General features: G+C 44.1%; 1 protein-coding gene across 6 annotated transcripts in view; it reads left to right on the forward strand.

Annotated features, from left to right (window-relative positions):
• Positions 1-15,710, forward strand: part of ATF7IP (activating transcription factor 7 interacting protein) — a 170,065-nt gene extending 154,355 nt beyond the window's left edge. For all 6 annotated transcript variants that reach the window (XM_024193872.2, XM_024193878.2, XM_024193873.3 and 3 more), the window contains exons 14-15: positions 8,558-8,670; positions 10,076-15,710. In XM_024193872.2, the coding sequence (XP_024049640.1) occupies positions 8,558-8,670; positions 10,076-10,492 (530 nt within the window). In that variant the 3' untranslated portion in view covers positions 10,493-15,710. The remainder of the gene's footprint in view (positions 1-8,557; positions 8,671-10,075) is intronic.
• The last annotated feature ends 737 nt before the right edge of the window (positions 15,711-16,447 follow it).

Below are 16,447 nucleotides of genomic sequence, written 5' to 3' on the forward strand. Positions count from 1 at the left end.
ACACACACACACACACACACACACACACACACACACACACACACACAGTGTGTGTCTCTGTCTGCCGTGCTGTCTCCCCTCCCTCCATTCGTGCTGCCTTGTAGAGTGTGAGGCTACATTAACAACAATGTGTTAACCCTTGAGCGCTCAGCCGAGTGCTAGTTCATCGTTTAGCAGCAAGGCATTTCCTGGGAAATATCCCACCCTCTTCCTCCACCACCTCAACCAAGCTTCACAATCATCATTGCTGTGTACAGTATTAAATTGTTTGTTTAAAACTTATTGTGTGTGTGTGTAGTCTTTTGTCTGGCAATTTCCCCCCCCCCCCCCTGGAACGTAACGCCCCCCTTGCCCCCAATTAACATTAATTCTTATTGGGAAATTGGATTTGCTTAACATTGTTTCACTTAAAGTCGCATTTTTCAGGAACATAGCTAGAACGTTAAGTGAGGAGTTACTGTATGTCCCAGCGAAAGACTCCAATTTTTTGTTTTCACACCCCACAACCAACTCTTTGGTCAAAGTTGCAAATGAAAGTAGCAGAAAGCCCCACTTTAAATCAACCCTGTATGACAAGGACCAAAAGCTCCTTGACCTTTTTGGCCATAAACCTATTTATCCTCAACCCTGCAATTTAGGACAACAAATTACCAGGTATTAGTGGCAAAGTACAATCACTTCAATTATTCAAAATTTACTTTTTATTGAACATCTTCTAGCAGAACAGTGGGAGCAGATTCAGGCCATCATAACCGAAGGTCAAATATTGGCTAGAACTTTGCTAAAAGCTTTCCTAGATGTGGCTGATACAGCAGCATGCTCTATCTAGATAGACTTATGAGTAGTGCTGGGGAGAAGCCGGTGGTCATGGTACATGTAGGTACCAGTGACATAAGGAAGGATGGGAGAGAGGTCCTGGAGGCCAAATTTAGGCTGCTAGGTAAGAGATTGAAGTCCAGGACCTCCATGGCAGCATTCTCTGAAATGCTTCGAGTTCCACACCCAGAGCCAGCTAGACAGGCAGAACTGCAGTGTTTCGATGCGTGGATGAGACGACAGTGTAGGGAGGAGGGGTTTAGTTTTATTAGGAACTGGGGAAACTGTTGGGAAAGGGGGAGCCTATACAGGAAGGATAGGCTCCACCTAAACCAAAATGGAACCAGATTACTGGTACTTACAATTAAAAAGGTCATAGGGCAGTTTTTAAACTAAGGGCTGGGGGAAAGCCGACTGATGCGGAGGAGCACGTGGTTCGGACAGAGACATCCATTAGGGGAGGATCTATTAATGGAGATTCTCTATGTCCTAGTAAGGATGAGAGGATGGAAGATGATAAAATACGGGTAGGATCTGATGAGAAACAGTCAAATGAAAAAGAATCCCATTCAATTACATCATGGAATGGTAGACAGCTAAAAAGTGACAAGTTTTTAAAGTGCTTATGTACAAATGCTAGAAGTCTAAATAATAAGATGGTGAACTAGAGTATCTCATATTAAATGAGGATATTGATATAATAGGCATCACAGAAACTTGATGAAATGAGGATAATCAATGGGACACAGTAATACTAGGGTACAAAATATATCGGAAGGACAGAACAGGTCATGCTGGTGGGGGAGTGGCACTATATGTGAAAGAAAGCATAGAATCAAATGAAGTAAAAATCTTAAATGAACCAAACTGTACCATAGAATCTCTATGGATAGTAATTCCATGCTTTAATAATAAGAATATAGCAGTAGGGTTATATTACCAAGTACCTGACCAGGATGGTAGTAGTGACTGTGAAATGCTCAGAGAGATTAGAGAGGCTATAAAAATAAAAACTCAATAATAATGGGAGATTTCAGCTATCCCCATATTGACTGGGTACATGTCACCTCATGACGGGACGTAGAGATAAAGTTTCTTGACACCTTAAATGACTGCTTCTTGGAGCAGCTAGTCCTGGAAACCACAAGAGGAGAGGCAATTCTTGATTTAGTCCTAAGTGGAACACAGAATCTGGTCTAAGAGGTGAATATAGCTGGAACGCTTGGTAATAGTTACCATAATATAATTAAATTTAACATCCCTATGGCGGGGAAAACACCACAGCAGCGCAACACTGTAGCATTTAATTTCAGAAAGGGGAACAACACAAAAATGAGGAAGTTAGTTAAACAGAAATTAAAAGATACAGTGCCAAAAGAAATCCCTGTAAGCTGCATGGAAACTTTTTAAAGACAACATAATAGAGGCTCAACTTAAATGTATACCACAAATTAAAAAACATAATAAGGGAACCAAAAAAATGCCACTGTGGCTAAACAACAAAGATGAAGAAGCAGTGAGAGACAAAAAGGCATCCTTTAAAAAGTGGAAGTTAAATCCTAGTGAGGAAAATAGAAAGGAGCATAAACTCTGGCAAATGAAGTGTAAAAATATAATTAGGAATCTACTAGAATTCTTTGAGGGGGTCAACAAGCATATGAACAAGGAGGATCCAATGGCTGTAGATTTTCAGAAAGTCTTTGACAAAGTCCCTCACCAAAGGCTTTTAAGTAAAGTAAGTTGTCATGGGATAAGAGGGGAGGTCGTCTCATGGATTAGTAACTGGTTAAAAGATAGGAAACAAAGGGTAGGAATAAATGGTCAGTTTTCAGAATGGAGAGAGGTAAATAGTGGTGTCCCCCAGGGGTCTGTACTTGGACCAGTCCTATTCAACATATTCATAAATTCTCTGGAAAAAGGGGTAAACAGTGAGGTGGCAAAACTTGTAGATGATCCAAAACTACTCAAGATACTGAAGTCCCAGGCAGACTGTGAAGAGCTACAAAGGATCTCACAAAACTGGGTGACTGGGCAACAAAATGGCAGCTGAAATTCAATGTTGATAAATGCAAAGTAATGCACATTGGAAAAAATCATCCCAACTATGCATATAAAATGATGGGGTCTAAATTAGCTGTTACCACTCAAGAAAGAGATCTTGGAGTCATTGTGGATAGTTCTCTGAAAACATCCACTCAATGTGCAGTGGCTGTCAAAAAAGCGAACAGAATGTTGGGAATCATTAAGAAAGGAATTGATAATAAGACAGAAAATATCATAAATCCATGGTATGCCCACATCTTGAATACTGTGTGCAGATGTGGTCACCCCACCTCAAAAAAGATATATTGGAATTGGAAAAGGTTCAGAAAAGGTTAACCAAAAATGATTTGGGGTATGGAACAGCTTCCATATGAGGAGAGATTAATAAGACGGTGACTTTTAAGCTTGGAAAGAGACAACTAAGGGGGGATATGATAGAGGTCTATAAAATCATGACTGGTGTGGAGAAAGTAAATATTTACTTGTCATAACACAAGAACTAGGGGTCACCAAATGAAATTAATAGGCAGCAGGTTTAAAACAAACATTCTAAAAAAAAAAGGAAGTATTTTTTCACACAACACACAGTCAACCTGTGGAACTCCTTGCGGATGTTGCAAAGGCCCAGATACTCGCACTCGGATTTTCCTCAGCCCCGAGATTATTTTTGAAGGTTCTGGCAGTGGTTGCTACCTGTCTTCATCAGAAGGCAATAATAGTTTTTCCATACCTTGACAATTGGCTGATCAAGAGCCAGACTTACAGCAAGGTTCTTTCCACAATACAGACAGCCTTGTCACTGTTCCTCAGGCTAGCTATCCAGACATTGATCCCTGTACCTAGACTAGAATTCATAGGGGCATCCTTAGACGTGGTAACAGCCAGAGCCTGCCTCCCTATAGACAGTTTCACAATTCTATCAAACCTTACCACAAGGATTCAAATAAGCCTGCAGACTTCAGCAAGAAATTGTCTCCAACTTTTGGGACATATGTCAGCTTGTTCCTTTGTAACACATTACGCAAGGTTACACCTTTGCTGTTTCCGGGGTCGTTCAGAATGTTTACTCGCCAAATAAACACAGTCTAGACAGACCAATATCAGACCTTTGTCAAGTAAGAGACTCCCTCTATTGGTGGAAGACCCTCACAGTGTCTGTGCAGGTGTCCGCTTTATCCAGCCATCTCCAACCATCACCATAACAACAAATGCATTTTGTTGGCCTGGGGAGCACATCTTGGTGCCAGATACCATTCTGGGACACGTGCCTTAGAAGCTCGTTTCACATTAACCATCCACAGCTGAGGGCAGTCAGGGATGCCTGTCTTCACTTTCTCCCATTAATCAGAGACAAATCTATCAAAATCATGACACACAATATAGCTTTCATGTTTTACATCAGTCGAATAAGGCGAGCGAGATCCCCTCCTCTTTGTGATGAAGCAATAAAGCTATGGCACTGATGTAAAGCCAATCACATTATCATTTCGGCAGTGAAACATCCAAGCATATAAAACACCATGGCCAACACACTCCGCAGATGCCTCTCCCAAGATTGAGTGGGAGTTGGACTCTCAATCACATATTTCTGACCTGGGAGTTTCCAGAAGTGGACCTTTTCACCATCATCACCAACAAGAAAAGAAGACAGTTTTGTGTGAGGGGGGTTGAGCCTTCACTTTCCTCATTCCCTGGAAAAAGAGACTTCTGTATGCATTTCCCTGACACCTATAATACTAGATAGTGAACAAGATCAAACAAAACAAAGCCAAGGTCATACTAATACTTCCAACACAGCCAAGGCAGGCCTGGTATCCTTACCTGGTTCACCTAGCCATTTGTCAGGCAATCAGCCTTCCGTCCATTCCTCATCTCTTCTCTCAAGATGCTGATTGGACTCCTCATCCCATTCTGGGAATTCTTCACCCCAAGGCTTGGCTCCTTGATGGTTTGCAGAAATAGAGACTTCCTGTACTGTGGAGGTATAACAGATGTTTCTGAACAGTAGGAAAGAATCCACACAAGGTATTACCTTCCAAAGGGGAAGAGATTCAACCATTGGTGTAACCAGTGGCGTCTTCCATCCATTCATTCTTCCCTCTTGGCTATGATGGACTACCTTCTGAAATTGAAAAAGACAGGATTATATGTGAGTTCTATCAGTGTCCACTTGGTGACAATAACAACCTTTCATTCTCCAGTTGAGGGTTTCTCAGTGTTTGCTCATCCCGCAATAGTGAGGTTTATCAGGGGGCTGAGGAACCTTTTTGCTAAGGTTAAAGAACCTGCTCCTGTTTGGGATCTGAACTCAGTACTTAAGTGTCTTTTGAGACCTTCCTTTGAGCTGATGGCTACCTGTTCCCTAATTAACCTATCCATGACGACTGCCTTTTCAGCCAGGTGTGATATCTCAAAGAGACTGACAGATTCACCATCCAGATTTACATTCCCTGTACCTCACGACATGGATGCTGCCTGGTTAACAGCAGTAGAGAGCACCTGCTCAGATGAAGTACAGAACATTCTCAACCACACTAGAAAGGATTCCACTAGGCTTGCTTACTCTGCCAAGTGGAAGATTCTCTTTTTAGGAGCAGCACCACCAGTTACCTCGATTTCAAACTCAGCTACCAGATATACTGGATTGCCTTCAATCAATCAAGAACTCTGGGCTATCTGTGAGCTCCCTGAAAGTCTACCTAGCAGTCATTTCAGCTTTCTACTCTTCAGTTCAGGCGTATTTCACATTTTCACACTCTATAGTAGTTAGGTCCTTGAAAGGCCTTGTCAAGCTGTCCTGCAGTAACTCAAGAGCGTGAGTACCAACCTCAGGGCGGACTGTTAGGAACCAGCTCACAAATCCCAAATAGGCTATGCAGTCTATACTTAGATTTCACCAACCAATTATCAGGTGTAAACTCCTCAGGTGCACTGTAACAGCCTAACCATAGAGTCATAGAGAGTCCCCTTGGGTACTCCAATCTATATTGTCACCTAAGCAAGTCTACCTTTGTGGTAGATGGTCTCTTACATCACAAATCACAGCAATATTCATGTTACTTCCAGACTCAAAGGACCAGTCACTTACCCTAGGTCAGTTGCACCTTAAATCTCACACCAAAGACACTTGTAGCGAATCCTATAATAAACTATATACAGATTTATTATTAGGAAAAGGAAATAAGAGTAATTTATAAGATTAAAGCAGGTAAACATACATACATAAATGAGTTATTATCTTAAGTGTCAAAAGATAATAGAAGCTTCTAAAATAAGCAACCTGTGTATGTCCTTTAGGGCTGAGCAGCTGGGGATCCCATGCTTATGCCTATAAACCTTGCCCCCAGAATCCAATCAGCAATGAGATACAGTTCCTCCTTGTTAGGGGTTTTTATTCCCTTCCCACTGTCTGCTGTAAGCCACAAACTCCGCTGCTAAGTCTACCAAATGAACTCCTCCTATCTTCTTGGTAGGGTGAGAGTAAACAACAAAGCTTTTTGTCCTCTTTAACGTTCCACTCTAGTCCGTTGGTGTCAGTGGGCCTTCCTTGTTGGGCAGGATATAACATCTTCTGTTGGAAATGAGCATTTCACATTAGTTAATGTCTCTCTCCTGTCTTGTGTTTTACACAGTTACAAAGGTTTACCATGCAAATGCTTAAACGTTACCATACAATATGGGATACAGAAATGAGATTAGTGCATGCATCAACTCATAAGCATTCAATAAAGTCTAAATACTACACACATTCTTAGAATTCTAATACCTATTTTAAGAATACTAACACACAGGTGAGCCAGACTGATTCCAGCTATGTGTTTGTCAATATTCAGTTGAGGCATGGGGATCTTGGCATGAGTTAACACCTTGTTTGCCAGCATCACAGGTGTTCTGAGAGTATATCCCCAGTCAGAGAATCTCCCCCTCCTTGTTATGTCTACATTGTACTTATGGGTTAATGCAGGGGTCAGCACCTATGGCACGCGTGCCGATTTTTAATGGCATGCTGCTGCCTGCCGTGGTCCCGGCAGCGGGCTGAGCCGCACCCCAGCAGGCAGCAGTGTGCAGTTAAAAATCCTGCCTGACCAGCCCGCTCTTCTCCGCCCCCCGCCTACCACTCTCTCTCTGGCAGGGGCCGGGGGCAGAAGCAAGCTTGGTGCTGCTGCTGCTGTACAGCAGGCTCCGCCGGCAGCCAAGTTTCCCCCTCCCCCACCTCTTCCCCCAGCATGCTGCGTCAAGCCCCGCCTCCTCTCCCTCCCTGCCGCCAATGGCCCTTGCGAGAGAGGGGAGAAGAGCAGCCTCAGCGCCCTCGCTGCTCAGACCGGTAAGGAGGCGGAGAAGAGGCAGGGGGAAGGGGGGTAGCAGTGGGGCGTATCCCTCCAGCCCCCTGCCGTGAGCTGCTCAGGGGGCTGGGAGCACTCCCCTGATCCCAGCCCACCCCCCCCCCCAGCCCTCTGCCCTGACCCCTGCACCCCCTTGCACCCCAGCCCCCTGCATCCCCCCCACAACCCCATCCCTGATTCCTGCACCCTCCACACATATACCCAGCCCCCTCACACCCCATGCCCTGACTCCTGCACCCCCACACACACCCCTGCCCTGACTCCTGCACTCCCCACACATACCCAGCCCCCCCACACCCCATGCCCTGACTCTTGCACCCCCCACATCGCCACCCCTCACCCTGAGCACCAGGTTGGCAGCGGGCTGAGCGGGGCCAGCGGCTGGGACCCCAGCTGGCAAGGGTCCGGCAGCCAGAATCCCGGTCCGGCAGCGGGCTGAGCGGGGCTGGCAGCCGGGACCCTGGCTGGCAGGAGGCAGCAGACAGAACCCCCAGACCGGCAGCGGGCTGAGCCACTCGGCCCACTGCTGGTCTGGGGTGCCGGCCCCACTCAGCCTGCTGCCAGTCTGGGGTCCCAGCCGCCAGCCCGGGGTTCTGGCTGCCGGCCCCTTGTCAGCTGGGGTCCCAGCCGCCGGCCCCGCTCAGCCCGCTGCCAACCTGGGGTTCTGGCTGCCGGCCCCACTCAGCCCGCTGCCGGCCTAGGTGAACGGAACCCCAGGCTGGCAGCGGGCTGAGCAGGTCGGCGGTTTAAGATCAGCATTTTAATTTAATTTTAAATGAAGCTTCTTAAACATTTTGAAAACCTTGTTTACTTTACATACAACAGTAGTTTCGTTATATTATATATAGACTTATAGAGAGAGACCTTCTTCAAAACGTTAAAATGTATTACCGGCACGCGAAACCTTAAATTAGAGTGAAAAAATAAAGATTCGGCACACCACTTCTGAAAGGTTGCTGACCCCTGGGTTAATGGATCCACATTTGAGCTCCGTGTTCCCTGCTCCAGGTTTACATTAAAACAGCCTTAGGATATTCCCTGAGATTATTTGTAGTTTATGGGGATAGGGTGAAAGGTCAAATTATATCAACATGTCTGATTGTATTTCAAGATATATTGCGTTGTGCTATGAAATAGCAAACTTGGGGGAGAGAAGCAGCTCTGTTTGTGTCTCCTTCCCCTTTTGGGGCCCATCCCATCTAGCCTTTTCCAGCTGTCTGAGGAGCAGTTTCATAAAAAATACTTACTTAGCTTTCCTAAAGGGTCAGTCCTCTGGCATTCTGATTGGCTGGCCCAAAGTATTGACTACTCAGGGTCCTGATTGTACTTCTTCTCTCCCCCTGGTGTCTTTGTAGGTTTGACAGTGCGAATGCCTCAAACAACTGCCTATGTTGTGAACAACGGGCTAACACTTGGATCTGGAGGCCCTCAACTCACGGTGCATCACCGGCCACCACAGGTGCATGCTGTAAGTACAGTTATCCATTGCTTCAAAGTGCCACCACATTTGTGTCACTATTCACAGGTTTGTCTCAAGATAAAGGGTTTTCAAAATATTTCATAATGTGGACCACATGTTATTCGAGGCCTTGTGGACTCCTCCCATTTTGTTCACAAAGCTGCCACAACTAGAGCAATTGCTTACATGGAAAAGAAATCCTAGGATTTACTGTGATTTAGCAGCATGAAACAAGGAGAGTTAGACCCATGTGACCTGCCAGCTCACCATCAGCAAGTGTGCCACAGAGCCCCAGTGGCCTACATAGCAGTTTGAGAATTGCTGCACTTTAATACTAGATGTGTGCCAGGGCCCTCCTGGGATCAGGGTGTGCTGAGAAAATGTGCTAGGTCAAAGAGCTCAAGTCTTCAAGGGGTGAAGGAATACGGTCTGTGATCTCAGCTGCAAGTCGGGATAGCTACAATGGAAATCATGGACAATTTCTCAAAATAATCAGCATTCCTCTGCACTGTTCTGCCTGCCAGTCATTTCCCGTGGGGGGATGAGAGGGCTCTGGCCCCTGCCGTTTCTCAGCACAATTATTCGTGGGGTTTGTGTCTGGGTGCAGGGTGCTAAGTGAGGATTGTTCTTATCTTAGGCTTACGCTGTTGGTGGTGTTGTGTATGGACACAATGTGATCCACTCCTTACTCAGGGCTGTTTTGAAAATAACAGGGTCAGCTCGAACTCCAGACACCATTCAACTTCAAACACTCCCTACCCAAAATTTATTAAAAGAAATCAAACAAAAACTGTATAGCAAATTGAAAGTGCATAAAAACTAGCCCAGTGTGAAATTTCACACTGTAAGGTTGTGACATGTAGTGTGTGGCAGGACTCTATAGTCCAGTTCTGAACTCATCTTAATTAACTCCATAATGTGGCCAGAAATGTATGTATATTTGTTTTTCTCTCTCTCTCACACACACAGTTCCAGTGAAAACAGGTCTGTAGTTTTATTTGGAAACCTTCCCTGCTGTTGGGAACTCAAGCTGCCTTGAGTGAGACCCTGAAACTCACCCATCCTACCCCAGGAAGAAAGGCAGTGGGTAAATAAAAGGGTAATTCTCAAATACCTTTTTTTGAACAGTCACTGGTTTGAACTTCAAATACAGCTCCATTGGTAAGAGAGGGCCTTGTGTTCAGATCCTCCCAGGCCTTACCTGCCTTGAAACACGAGACCTTCAAGCTCTTCTGGTTTGATAGTTATTAGCTGATCCAATGCCTGTTGAAGTCAATAGGTGCCTTTCTATTGACTTCAATTGGTATGTTGGGTCAGGCCTTCAGAATGCATCTGTGTTGGAAGCAGTGATGTGTGCATCCTTCTGCCCTCATTACAGACTGAGCTTTTCTCTTATCCCTTGTATGTCCCTTAGGAGCCGCCACGTCCTGTGCACCCAGCACCACTGCCAGAGGCCGCACAACCACCACGCCTGCCCCCTGAAGCTGCCAGCACCTCCCTGCCTCAGAAGCCACAGCTGAAGCTGGCACGAGTGCAGAGCCAGAATGGTATTGTACTGTCATGGAGTGTCATGGAAGTGGACCGGAGCTGTGCCAGCGTGGACAGTTACCATCTGTATGCTTACCATGAGGACCCGAGTGCCACCATGCCTTCCCAGTGGAAGAAGATTGGAGAGGTAAAGGCCCTCCCGCTGCCTATGGCATGCACTCTCACGCAGTTTGTATCTGGCAGCAAATATTACTTTGCAGTTCGGGCTAAGGATATTTATGGACGCTTTGGACCTTTCTGTGACCCCCAGTCCACAGATGTGATCTCTTCCCAGAGCAGTTAAACCAGAGACCTTTGGAGCCATTAAAACTTTCCCACTATCAAGAGTGACTCCAGTTTGGGATTTTAATCCCATACATGAAATTCACTGTTCAATTCACTCTCTTTAGGATTATTTTGGACAGCCCTGTGTGATACACTACATCTATTGAGAACCCAAAGCAAAATTTAATTCTCAGCCTGCAGCAAGAGAACTTATTTTTCTGGACAGCTCAAGCCTTGGGAATTTGAAATCTAAATGTTCCTCTTCCCCTATGGCTGCTTCTTTCAGAGATACCTACCCTTTATCCAAGGGGATTCTGGACAACTGGGATTCTGCTTCAGACTGGGAACAGGATCATACATTGCACAGTTTGCCCGAAGCAAACACAACTCGTCTATGACGTGCTGAACAGTTACAATGGCGCTAACATGAGGACAGGAACAGACTCACTTGCTCCCTACAACTCAGTAAGAAGGTTGTGAGGGGAAAGGATTCTGGGTCTGACTTCTTTTGAACTGGAAGATTGAGTAGTTTGGTTTCATCTTATAAACAAATCCACTCTCCAGAGGGAAAGAAATCTTGAGTCTGTCCAGTGCAGGAGGGGTGTGCATAAATCTGGAGGTGGTGCAAGAAAACCCCCACTACTCTCCACTCCCCACCTCCCGGTTAGAATCTGGGAGTATTATCAAATCAGGTCTGAAACTGGTTTGTAGAGACTTCATTCACATTTTCTCTTTGTAGCTCAGATAATTCTCTGCCCCCTCCTCATACTTCCAGCCCTGTTTTTTTAAATTTATTTTGTGCCTTAAAGAGTAATTTCAGAAATAAATGTAGCCAGATCTCTGTTGTGTTGGGTAGATGTGGTATTTTTTTTCTTCACCCGTTTAGCCTCCTGTTGCTGCTCCTCTTCCTGGCCCCAATACAATTGCTCTATTCTGACAGACCCCAGAAAGTGTAGCACTGGTATCTCTGGGTTCATTCGCACCTGTGATATCATTCAACGCAACAGACAATTCTTGAGTGGCTGGTTTTATCCCGTGAAGATGGTTAGTAGGTTATACAGACAGTATTCTGCATCAGCACCCTTCCCTGTTCTCCTGGGAAGGCTGAATGCTAGATTGGCCAAAGGAAATCTGTGTGGCACTGAAAGTCTTCCATTTCATCCCACATGCTTTGGATACTGTATTAATACAAAAAGGTATCAAGATAATGTTGGTTCCCCATCCCCATCTCTTCTCCCAGCCCCTAGTCTGTCTCCACTGGATAAACAACCAAATCCAGAACACAGTTTTGAAAAACTTATTTCATCCATTGGCCCAAAAGTTGTAGAGCAATTGCAGACTTCAATAGGGCCTTTCACAATGCTTATGAATGGAGTCCAAAGGAAAGCTGCTTTTCCACCATGCATTTGTTGTGGCTTGATTTGAACAGACCCACAGATCTACACACACATGTGGCAGATATGATTCTACCTTGCCATCTTTCGGAAGAATAAAGCTGGTTTGTCTTCTTTCCTGCCCAGCAGAGTCAAACAACTTCCTGGGCAGGGAAAGGAGCCATCCTTTACCCATTTCACTGCCTTGCCCAGCCACAGTAGAAGCCTTTTTGCTCTCTTGTCTCTTGAAACTACTGGATTTTAAACTATAAAATGAGGTTGGAAAGTCTAAATGCCAGAACATGCTAATAAAATGTGTTTTGGGAGTGTGGGTTCTTTATTTTGTTCCTATAAAGAACTTGTGTCGGTAAAATAACACTGTATTGTAAAGCCCCGTATAGGGGCCCCCATCCTTTTGTATGTAACATTTATGCTCTCTCATGCCCATCACTTCTTCCTGTTGCTGGGATTTTCATTCCTTTCAGATGAACAAGAAGCATTCTCTCTTGTGGAACTTCTGTTTTATCTTTCGTGTTAGCAGCTGTAGTCAGGAATATCACTGATCTCAGTGAATAAATGTTTAGGAATTCAAGTATCCCAAGAGAAGGTTCACACCTGTTCATTTTTTCCACAGTATTTAACCCTCCACTGAATAACAGCCACCTCCATTTCCCTGGTGCGAATAATCAATAATGCTTTGACATTTTCTGGATTTTAACCACTGTTCTGTCTGCCACCTTCAAGGATAAGACCTGCTTAATTGTATGTTTTAGGCTATTTATATAAAGTTGGATCTTAATGTGGCCAACTGTCTTTTTACAGTGACTATCTTAGGGCCATTTAGACATATTTAGTTCTCCTTAGACTACTTTTAATAAGCTGTCTGGAGCAGTACCAAAGGAAGATGGAGGACATTTCAGTGCAAAGAGAGATTGTAGTTTAAAAGGGGGCAGGAGAGGACCCACACCCTAGGATGGATGCTGCTTGTTTAACATCCTCTCCATTGTGACTCCAGTCCTGACCATTCACATGTGAGCATGTCTGTAATATGTGTTTTGCCCTCATTCAGTTCTTGACTGTTATTGGCCCTGTCTTGCTGGAGAGAGGTCCCCTTGGCTGACTTTCCATTCCTTTCATCTGATGGAAATGGTGGTTATCAGGAATGTCCTAGCATTGTGTGTGTTGGAGATTTTGTGCAACCTGTTTTTAGCTGGACTGGGTGCTTAAACAAAGGAAGACGGAAATGCAGCCAAGAATAATTCTTTAAATCTCGAGCTGATTTAGTGGCCCTGAAGGGAACTGTGGGAAGCAGCAGAACTGGGTGAATTGGCTTTAGATGTGGTTCTAGTCTGAAAAGTGACTGTAATAAGTGACCTGCTCAGCAGATCTGCTCCCAGTCTGTGTAGTAGTCATTGATGTGTTTTAGCCATATGGGCGACTAAAAAGTTTCCGCTTATTCTGTGGAGTCAACACAACTATGGGAGAATGATTCTGCTTCACCCAAAGAGATGTTAATAAATTGCAACTGCTGAAACTTTAATTGGTGGTGACAATGTGTTAATCAGCAGGAACATAGTTTGACTTGGAAGCCTCCAAACATAGTCAGGTATCAAAGTTAGCTGATCTGGAAATCAGAGACAGTAAATAGGAGACCTCATTATGCCATTTTACAGTGTCACTTTCAGAATAGAATTGCTCTCCGCAATGGGCATTATCTCTGTTATGTTAGCCAATAGGAGCTGTGCGGAGCTCCTCAGCTGGAAGTCACGCTGTGGCCCCCTACATTACCCTGTTGTGGCTACTTGTGTTTCTTTTTTGTTAGCCCATAGAAGCAATAAAACTGTTTTTAAAACTTCTGCTTGTAACAGACATTCTGGAATAACTGGTTACACTGCAAAATACCTTCTTTCAGAGTATTACAAAAAATATTTGCTGGACTGCTTAGTACAGGCCTGTAAATGAAGTGCGTTTTTAGGATGGAGCTCTCTGTGGAAGTGTTTGTCCCAGTTAGGATTGTTGGAAGCCTCAACACTTGTTTTTAAATGTACTAAAATATCTAAGTGACATTAAGGGGCAGGGCTGTTTTCAATCTCTGTTTTGCACTTTGTCAGAGTTTTTTTCCCCCCTGCCATGTTCTCAGTACTATAGTGTATGGCTGCTCCTTGCTTACGGTTTTTGCTCTTGCCACTGTGTATATAACAATACAAAGATGGAGCTTGTTCTCCAAGTTTTAAGAAATACAGTACTGTATCTAGCTCTGTTTTTCCCACCTTCATTTCTGACATGTTCTTTTCTTGTATGTAGTTCTTGGGATCTGATTTCCAGGTTAGGAGTAGTGTAATTTAATTCAATTTCTGGTTGGGAGAGAAATCAGATTGGTTTCCTTTCTGTACACAAGTGGGGTGCTGTTGGCAAAATGCTGTTAATTTCCATTGAATTTCCCTCTGCCACAGCCCCACTGATCTGCCTGTCCCCCACTTCTTTTCTCAGCTTATGTTGAGAAAGCTTTATCAAATTCAGGCAACTAAGACCTAAAACGTGTTGATTTGTAACCTGCAGGCACAATGTGTGTCTGTGCATCATTGTACCTGCACCAGCAGCCTGTGGAAATTGCAGGGTACAATAGCTGTACAATTCTCTTTATGCCTGTAATCAAGCATGTTAAATATTTAAATGCTCTGATCAGCTTCCCCTGAGTAGCAATTGATATTAAAAACCTGCTACACCAAACTATTTACGCCACCATCCATGTCTGAGTGAGTTTTAGAGATTATCTAGCACTAGCACTGAGACAGTTGCCCATCCTGACTTGAATTTTTAGCATGGGGTGGGAAGGTGGCAATACCTGTGCTGTCTTCACCTGTACACACAAAGGGCCTGATCCTGCATCCTTTGAAAACAATAGCAAAACCTTCATGGGGAGCAAGATTGGGCCCAATAATTCTAGAATTGCTAGGATCTGAGCACAGTACCGTACTGTAACAAACCTGGTCAGTTCTCTTATGCTGTTTGCCTAAAGTGTCTAATGAACCAGAAATCATATTACATGAAAGGACAGGCCAAAACTACATCGTTTTGTTCTTGTTCCCTGAAGAGCAGTGTCCCAGTATTAGAGTACTGCAAACACTGTATAAAACTAAGCTGTGATTCTGCCTTCTTAGAAACTTTGTAGTATTTTCATTTAGTCAACAACAAAATCTATCCAGATTTTTAAAATAAAGGCTTGATATATTAAATATATATTTTTTTAATTTGGCTTTTCTTTTTGGGTAGGGGTGGGCACCAAGTACAAAAGTATTGGCAGTTCAGAGGAGTTCAAGCTAGGCTGCTAGTCTAACCCGTCCTGCAACCAAGATCCCCTTCAACCAGCTTCTGGTGGGGAGCATGAAACATAGGAATAGATGGAGAATGCAAATGAATTATTTTTTTTAATTTTTTCATCTTCAGATCTAATCAATCTATTAAAACTGATTTTGTTTCTCATTTTATTGTGCAGCCTGAGCATTCTTTTTTTAAAAAATATTTAAAGAGCTGTCTGGATTTAATGGGTTATATCTGTAAATACGGTAACTGCGTAGGCATCTGGGGGTCTAGTTTGGCTTTAGTAATTTATCAGCCATTAAAATACACACATGTACAATATCCTTTGTAGGAGACTCACAACATGATTTTTCTTTCACAGCTGAACATGTAAATAAAGATAATGTAGGACCTATCTAATGTCCAATTTAAACTGGGCACTTGCAAGCTCTCCCCATTTTTTGTATGTATTGTAGATTAGTGTGTGTATAAGTGTTAACTGTAATGGGGTTTTGTCCAAAAAGCCTGAAATTTATACTTTGAAATAAACTACTGGGTTTTTAACACTGTGAGTCATCTGTGCTTGGTTCTGCTCATCCCAGGAGAGTCCTGTCTATTCTGAAATGGCAAGGTGTGCCTCTCACTGAAGATGCAGTTGGCTGGGGGGGCGGGGGGGTGAGGGGGATGTCTGGGGTAAGCGCCAAGAATTCAGATTTTTAAACCCTATCACCACTTTCTTCAAATTGTTGGGTAGCAGAGGTTGGGCTCTGAAATTCTTCTGGGACCACTAACAGGGTCATTTTTACTTTCCCAGCCTTCTCAAAAGGTTTGCTCCAGCATCTCTTCTCTTCTGCAGTTCCAGGCTCCTACAGCACTTCACAACAGCAAAGAGAACCCGAGTGGAGACTAGGAACCAGGACACTGACATTTAACCCCCCACCTTCCCAACACACACACACATGTATGCTTTTTTAACTTCATAAGAACGGCCACACTGGGTTAGACCAAAGGTCTGTCTAGCCCAGCATCCTGTCTTCCAACAGTGGCCAATGCCAGGTGCTTCAGAGGGAATGAACAGAACAGGGCAATGATCAAGTGATCCATCCCCTGTTGCCCATTCCCAGCTTCTGGCAAACTTCAGCCTAAAGGATTAGAGCCTTGAACATGCAAAGACTTACTGATCTGCTTAACTTTACACATTTGTAAGTGGTCTTGTTCCAGTCAATGGGGCTATTCATAGTGTGTAATGTTAAGTACTTTCATAAGTCTTTGCAGGAGCAGGACCTAGGAAGACCGAAGTT

The sequence above is a fragment of the Terrapene carolina genome, unplaced genomic scaffold, assembly GCF_002925995.2.
Source record: "Terrapene carolina triunguis isolate 2854851 unplaced genomic scaffold, T_m_triunguis-2.0 Scaffold68, whole genome shotgun sequence".
Taxonomy (NCBI): Eukaryota; Metazoa; Chordata; order Testudines; family Emydidae; genus Terrapene; species Terrapene triunguis.